At 44.5% G+C, this 7046-nt stretch overlaps 1 protein-coding gene across 1 annotated transcript in view; it reads left to right on the forward strand.

Annotated features, from left to right (window-relative positions):
- Nucleotides 1-6762, forward strand: part of Ikbip (IKBKB interacting protein) — a 32385-nt gene extending 25623 nt beyond the window's left edge. Inside the window, exon 3 of the mRNA XM_006979813.4 lies at nucleotides 4655-6762. Coding sequence (XP_006979875.1) covers nucleotides 4655-5404 — 750 coding nt within the window. The 3' untranslated portion in view covers nucleotides 5405-6762. The remainder of the gene's footprint in view (nucleotides 1-4654) is intronic.
- The last annotated feature ends 284 nt before the right edge of the window (nucleotides 6763-7046 follow it).

Consider the following 7046-nt stretch of genomic DNA (forward strand, 5'->3'; position numbering starts at 1 on the left):
GGCATGGTAGTACATGTCTGTAACTCCAGGTTGAAGCAGGAAGAGTCCAAGTTCATGGCCAAGCTGGGCTACATAGCAGAACACTAACAACAAAAATCTTGCAGAATGAGAGGCTGAAGAGATAGCTCTGTGGTTAAGAGGGCTCCTGCAGAGAACCAGAGTTCAGTTCCCAGTGCCCACAAAAAGCTGTTCACAATCTCCTGTGACTCCAGCTCTGGGGGATCAGTGCCCTTTTTGGCCCCCATAGGCACTGGCTGCTCTTCCAGAGGACCTGGATCATATTCCCGGCATCCACATGGCAGTTGACAACTGGAATTCCAGTTCCAAGGCGCTCATTGCTCCTTTCTGACCTCCACAAGCACCAGACACGCAAGTGGTACATAGACACACCTGCAGACGAAACACCATACACGTAGTATACTAAAAGAATGTTTTAATGATTTATTTATTACATAGACAGTGTTCTGCCTGCATGTATGCCTGCAGGCCAGAAGAGGGCACCAGATCTCATGATAGATGGTTGCTGGCACTTGAACTCAGGAACTCTGGAAGAGCAGCCAGTGCTCTTAACCTCTGAGCCATCTCTCCCGCCCATAAAAGAATAAAATTACAGAAGGGGCTGGAGAGATGGCTCAGCTGACGGAGTGTCTGCCTAGCATTCCTGAAGCACTGGGTTCCATTCCCAGCCAGCACTGCATAAAACCAGGCCTGAACACCTGGGAGATGGAAGCAAGAAGATCATAAATTCAAGGTCATCCTCAACCACATGGAGAGCTCAAGGTCAACCTGTCTCTACATACACATATGCATACATGCATACTTATAAATAATTTAAAGGAATAGCTATGGATGTAGCTGAGAGAAGAGCGCCTGCCTGTCCTATGCAGGGTCCTGAACTTGATCTCCAGCACTAAAAAGGAAGGGAGAGAAGGAGAGTGTAGGGGGAAATAAACAAAGGACTTTGCCGTTTCTAGCCTGTTAGCACACTGTATTGAGTTTCCATTTTAGAAGTTCATAATAAATCCTCTTCCAAGTCACCAAATGAGCCAAAGCGGCTCCCTAGTGACGAGGCCTCCTAAGAGAACGAGCTCGTTCTGAGACATCTCAGTCGAGCCATGCTGTTAAGCTGTGCTTACTCCACAGAGGTAGATACACGAGCAAATGGCAGCCTAGAGATAAAATAGGCAAAGGGAGCCTTCTGTTCCTCTATCCATGGGACACTCTTCAGCAAGTAAGTGTACTGCAAAAGGTGAACCCTAAAAATAAAATAGTTTGCAGTTGCTAGATTTCCTTTCTGTTTGTAGCTACTCATCAATGTCATACTCGGAATAACTTCATCACAAGCTGACTTCTCTGCCAAAAGCACCCTCTGGGCCACCTACTCCACCAATCATTGATGGAGCATAAAGCTATTGAAGAGGAAAAAATAGACACTGAAATCAAGCATGTAATGGAGCAAAGAGGGGGGCTTGCTACCTTGAGTTAAATGGTCTACCTCATTTCAGCAGATCACTGTAACCCTTCTGTGGGAGAATATTTTTTCGGGTGTGTTACTTTTGTTTATGTTGCATTTGTTTAATTCTGTGAAGCTGTGCGACTGTGCCTGTCTAAATCACCTGATGGTCTAATGAAGAACTGGCCAATAGCGAGGCAGGAGAAAGGATGGGCGGGGCTGGCAGGCAGAAGAAAGAGATGGAGGGGGGAAGAAGAGCTAGTAGCCAGAGAAGGAGGAGGACTCCAGCGGCCAGTCACCCCGCTACACAGCAAGCCATGGAGTAAGAGTAAGATGTACAGAAGGAAGAGAACGGAAAAGCCCGGAGGCCAAAGTAGACGGGGCAATTTAAGTTAAGGAAAGCTGGCTAGAAACAAGAGAAGCTAAGGCCGGGCATTCATAATTAAAAATAAGCTTCCATGTGTGATTTATTTGGGAGCTGGGTGGCAGGTCCTCCCACAAAAAGAGTAACCACACACACACACACACACACACACACACAACACCCTTCTGTTACAGTCACTGCTTTTTAAATCTTCATTCAAAATACTATTCTGGGAACTAGGGATGTAGATCAGTGGGTAAAGCTGAGAACCCGAGTTTGGATCCCCACCCACATAAAATTTGGGTGTAGAGGGGTACAGATGGCTTAGTGTTTAAGAATGCTTGTAGAGGTCTCAGTTTGGCTCCCAGTACCCACGGGGAGACTCACAGCTCCCTGTAATTCCATTTCCAAGACATCTGAGGCCCTTGTCTGGCCCACATGGGCTCCTGATCTATGTGATATACCCAAACTAACACAGGTATACACATGTGAAAAAAAAAAACTTTTTTCTTTTTCTTTTTCTTTTTTTTTTTTTTTTCAAAAATTGGGTATAGAGGGCTGGAGAGATGGTTCAGAGGTTCAGAGCACTGCCTGCCTGTTCTTCCAGAGGTCCTGAGTTCAATTCCCAGCAACCACTCATCTATAATGAGATCTGATGCCTTCTTCTGGCATTCAGGCATGCATGTGGACAGAACACTATATACATAATAAATAAATAAATCTTTTAAAAAAAAATAGGGTACAGAGTATATGCCCATAATTCCAGCTCTTGATGGAGACAAGATGAACCTAGGAGCCCACTGGCCAGCCAGTCTAGCCAATCGGTGAGCTCCATGTTTATAGAGAGCCCTTGTCTTAAAAAAATAAGTTAATGCCATGTGTGGTGGCACAAGCCTTTGATCTCAGTTCTGAGAAGGCAAAGACATCTGGATCTGGTCTACATAGGACATTTCAGGCCAAAGGTACATAGTGAGACCCTGTCTCCACGAAAGAAAACAAAGAAAGAAAAGAAATATGTGGAGAGCAATAGCAAAAACACACTTGAAACACACATTGACTTCCAACCCCCACACACAAAAGACTATTCTGAGCATATTACATTTTTAACTTAGATTAACTATATATATATGTATATGTGTGTGTGTGCCAAAATGATCTTGAAAAGGTAACTGAGGGGCTGGAGAGATGGCTCAGAGGTTAAGAGCACTGGCTGCTCTTCCAGAGGTCCTGAGTTCAATTCCCAGCAACCACATGGTGGCTCACAACCATCTGTAATGAGATCTGGCGCCCTCTTCTGGCCGGCAGGGGTACATGCAGACAGAACACTGTGTACATGATAAATAAAATAAATCTTAAAAAAAAAAAAAAGATTTATCTTTAAAGAAAAGAAAAGGTAACTGAGTAAGCCAGTACAGTCTAAGAATGACGACCCATCAAAAGCATTGAGGAAATGTGTAGTTCCTCTAGAAAAACACCTGATGCCTGCAGAGTAAACTGTGTATCTTATCGCATGAAAAATGTTTTCAGCCTTCATATCTTCCTTTGGTTCCATGTCTTTTTCTCTGAGTTTTAAACAACCAGTTTCTCGACACTCTGCTTCCAAAACTACATAGTGAACACCCTGAAATCAGAGCCTGCCTTGGTCCTGCTTGCATGTGATACGCAGCACGGACAGTTGGATCAAACTGCTTTACTGTCAGTGGAAAGCAGTCGGAGGACAGCTTGCGGGAGTCTGCTCTCTCTCCATCTACCATGTGGGTCCCCCGGGTGATCACCTTGGCAACAAGCAGCTCTGCTCACTGAGCATCTCACCAGCCCTGCCAATTATCTTTTTTAAAGATTTTCATAAGTGTGTGTGTGTGTGTGTGTGTGTGTGTGTGTGTGTGTGTGTATCATCTACAAAGGTACCTCTGTAGGCAGGATAATGTTGTGGCATCCCCTGGAGCTGGAGCTACGAGGCTTGTGAGCCACCTAGTATGGGTGCTGAGAACCAAAGTCAGGTCCTCTGCAAGAGCAGCAAGCCCCCTCTCCAGCCTCCCAGTTATATATTCATAAAGCATTTTTAAATGCCTGCAATATCTTAATAAAACTTGTTTTTTAAGTGGAGGCATAAGGAGTTTCATACGAGTCAGGACTGCATAGCAAGACTCACGACCATGTCTTTAAATTAAAAAATAAATAAATAAAAATAAAAAATGCTTGCCCTGTACCCGTGTGGCAGACCTTATCTAGCATGCACGAGGCTCTGGTTCTGTCTCCAACACCACAGAGAAAGAAAAGTCAGGAGCTCTCCTCACCTGTAGTCAGACTATTCAGAAATCTAAGACAGATAGAAGGATCATTGGAGTCCAGAAGTTCAAAACCAGCTTGGGCAACAGAGCAAGACCTGTCTAAAAAACAAAACCAACCAAAGCAAAAACAAAAAGAGGTTATGCTGTCTTCTCAGTCCTAAACAATACCAAAGCGCCTCTGGAGAGTTCTTCCCTTCTCTAGCTCCAAAGAACACACATCTCTGTCTTCATTAGCGCCCCTGTTACTGTACCAAGGATATAAGAACCATCAAGAAAAGTCATTTCCAATAATGTTTGATGAAATGTCCTGAGTATGTTTATGAATAAGTTTCCTTATTCATTATTAGCAATATACTTGAGTTATTTTAAATCCTCTTTTCTAATTCCTTTTGGAGTTTTGTTTTTTGTTTTTTCAGTGCTGAGATTCAAAACCCAGAGCCCCCCCAAAGAGCAGTAAAATCGGGGGGGGGGGCATGAATTTTAAGTTGAATTTTCAACGTCATATTTTGACTAATTTAATCACTGTGGTATTGTGTTTCCTTATAGTATCAGAAATGTGAAGCTCTCATGGAACAACTCAAGGCTTTTCAAATAATGGCTCGTCTAAAGCTCCTGCAGGAAGAAATCCACGAGATGAAAATTTGGTCTAGCGGGATGACCGAGAAACACGGGATATTGAATAACTCGTTAACAAGTCTTTCTCAAGACATTACCAAAGCAGACCAAGGTACAACTTCCACGGCCAAAGACGTGGGTCTCAAGATTACGAGTGTGAAAACAGATCTCCGCCGCATTTCCGGTTTAGTGACGGAAGTCGCATCCTTAGCGGACTCGGTGCAAGAACTGGAACAGAAGGTCGGGAAAGTAGAAACAATGACCATCGAAAACATAGGCGATCTTCTCTCCAGCAGCATCGACCGAACTGCGGCCCTCCGAAAGACTGCGAGTGAAAATTCCAGGAGAATTGACTCGCTCACCAAGGGGCTGGCTGAGCTCCAGGGTGATTTCGACAAGCACACCGACAGATTTTTAAGCTTAGAGAGCGACAGAGCCAAAGTTCTGAAAGCTGTGGCTTTCGCAAATGACCTGAAACCAAAGGTGTACAATCTGAAGAAGGACTTTTTGCGATTGGAACCACTGGTAAATGATTTAACACTACGCATCGGGAGGCTAGGGTCTGACTTAATCCAAAGAGAGAAAGAAATTGCTTTCTTAAAGGAGAAAATCTCTAATTTAACGATAGTCCAAGCTGAGATTAAGGATATTAAAGATGAAATAACACGGATTTCAGATTAGTTTTAAGATTAGAGGTAATTTTTTAAAAATGATATTTCTGTTCTGCAAAGACTGAGAGTGAGAAGAAATACTGCTATTTTGGAATAAATTCCATTTTGTGTTTGATACTATTTTACCCCATAATATTTTTTTAACTTATTCATATGTATGTGTGGCCGTGTGGGTGGGTGTGCAGACCAGAGAGTGTATTGGATCCCCTGGAGCTAGAGTTACAGGCGGTTGTGAGCTATCTGGTGTGGGAGCTGGGAACCAAGGTGGGTCTTCTGGAAGAGGAGCAGAGCTGTCTCTCCAGCCTCCAGTAATACAACGAAACAGACTGAACATCTGGATGTACAAAAGAATTGTGGTAGCCGGGCGGTGGTGGCGCACGCCTTTAATCCCAGCACTCAGGAGGCAGAGGCAGGTGGATCTCTGTGAGATCGAGGCCAGCCTGATCTAGAGTGAGATCCAGGACAGGCACCAAAACTACACAGAGAAACCCTGTCTCGGGGGGAAAAAAAAAAAAAAGAATTATGGTGAAACTTGTAACTCCCCCCTGGCAGACACACCTCTGAGCCTGTGAGGGCATTTCCAGAGAGGCTTAAAAAAATGAGATAGGGCCTGGAGAGATGGCTCAGCGGTTAAGAGCACAGGCTGTTCTTCCAAAGGTCCTGAGTTCAATTCCCAGCAACCACATGGTGGCTCACAACCATCTGTAATGAGGTCTGGTGCCCTCTTCTGGCCTGCAGGCAAACATGTAGGCAGAACACTGTATACATAATAAATAAATCTTTAAAAAAAAAAAAAATGAGATGGGAAGGCCCACCCTGAATATGAGGAACCAACACACCAGCACTCTGCTTCAGGGCCTCACACTCTGTCAGTTATGATTTCCTGCCAGGATAGGCTGCACCCTCCAATCCTGAGCCCAAATCACCCTACCTTCCCTTTCTGTCAGGAAAGGATATGGTGGTATTTTATTTGTACTGAAATGTGATTTTAATTGTATGTTAATAAATAAAGTTGCCCGGGGGTCAGAGCTATTCGAGCCATAGCAAGAGCGTGGGTGGTGGTGGCGCACACCTTTAATCCCAGCACTTGGTAGACAGAGCTAGGTAGATCTCTGTGTGTTCAAGGATACAGCCAGCATTGGAGACACATGCCTTTAATCTCAATACCATAGAAGACCTGGAAGTCTCTACAGACAGGCAGTGATGAGGCAGTCGTGTGTTTGGGTTTACAACCAATGAGAAGGCAGAACAGAAAGTCTATATAAAGACAGACACACAGGAAGTAGGTCCTTTTCGGAGAGGTCTCTTGGCTAGCTGCAGCAGGCGGGTAAGGCTCTTAGCTCTGATCTCTTGGCTTTCTTCTTTGCATTGGTTCTGTGTTTCTTATATAACAAGACGGTTGGTTACATCTACAAAAGGAGTCTCTCTACACTGCCAGCCCGCAATGGGAATCTGGACAGGGCTAGCTCTGAATCTTGCCTCTCTGGCAGCCAGGAAGCATATGTGTGGTTAGGACCCGGGCTGAAGAACTTGCCCTCAGGATCATGACGGCTGGAGTATACATTACCCTATCAGAGGAAAAGAAACCAGAAAGGTCACAGCCAAGAAAACAATCTGGTAACAGTGGGTCCTTCCTGGCTTAGGGGATGAGG

Source organism: Peromyscus maniculatus, chromosome 18 (genome assembly GCF_049852395.1).
Source record: "Peromyscus maniculatus bairdii isolate BWxNUB_F1_BW_parent chromosome 18, HU_Pman_BW_mat_3.1, whole genome shotgun sequence".
NCBI lineage: Eukaryota > Metazoa > Chordata > Mammalia > Rodentia > Cricetidae > Peromyscus > Peromyscus maniculatus.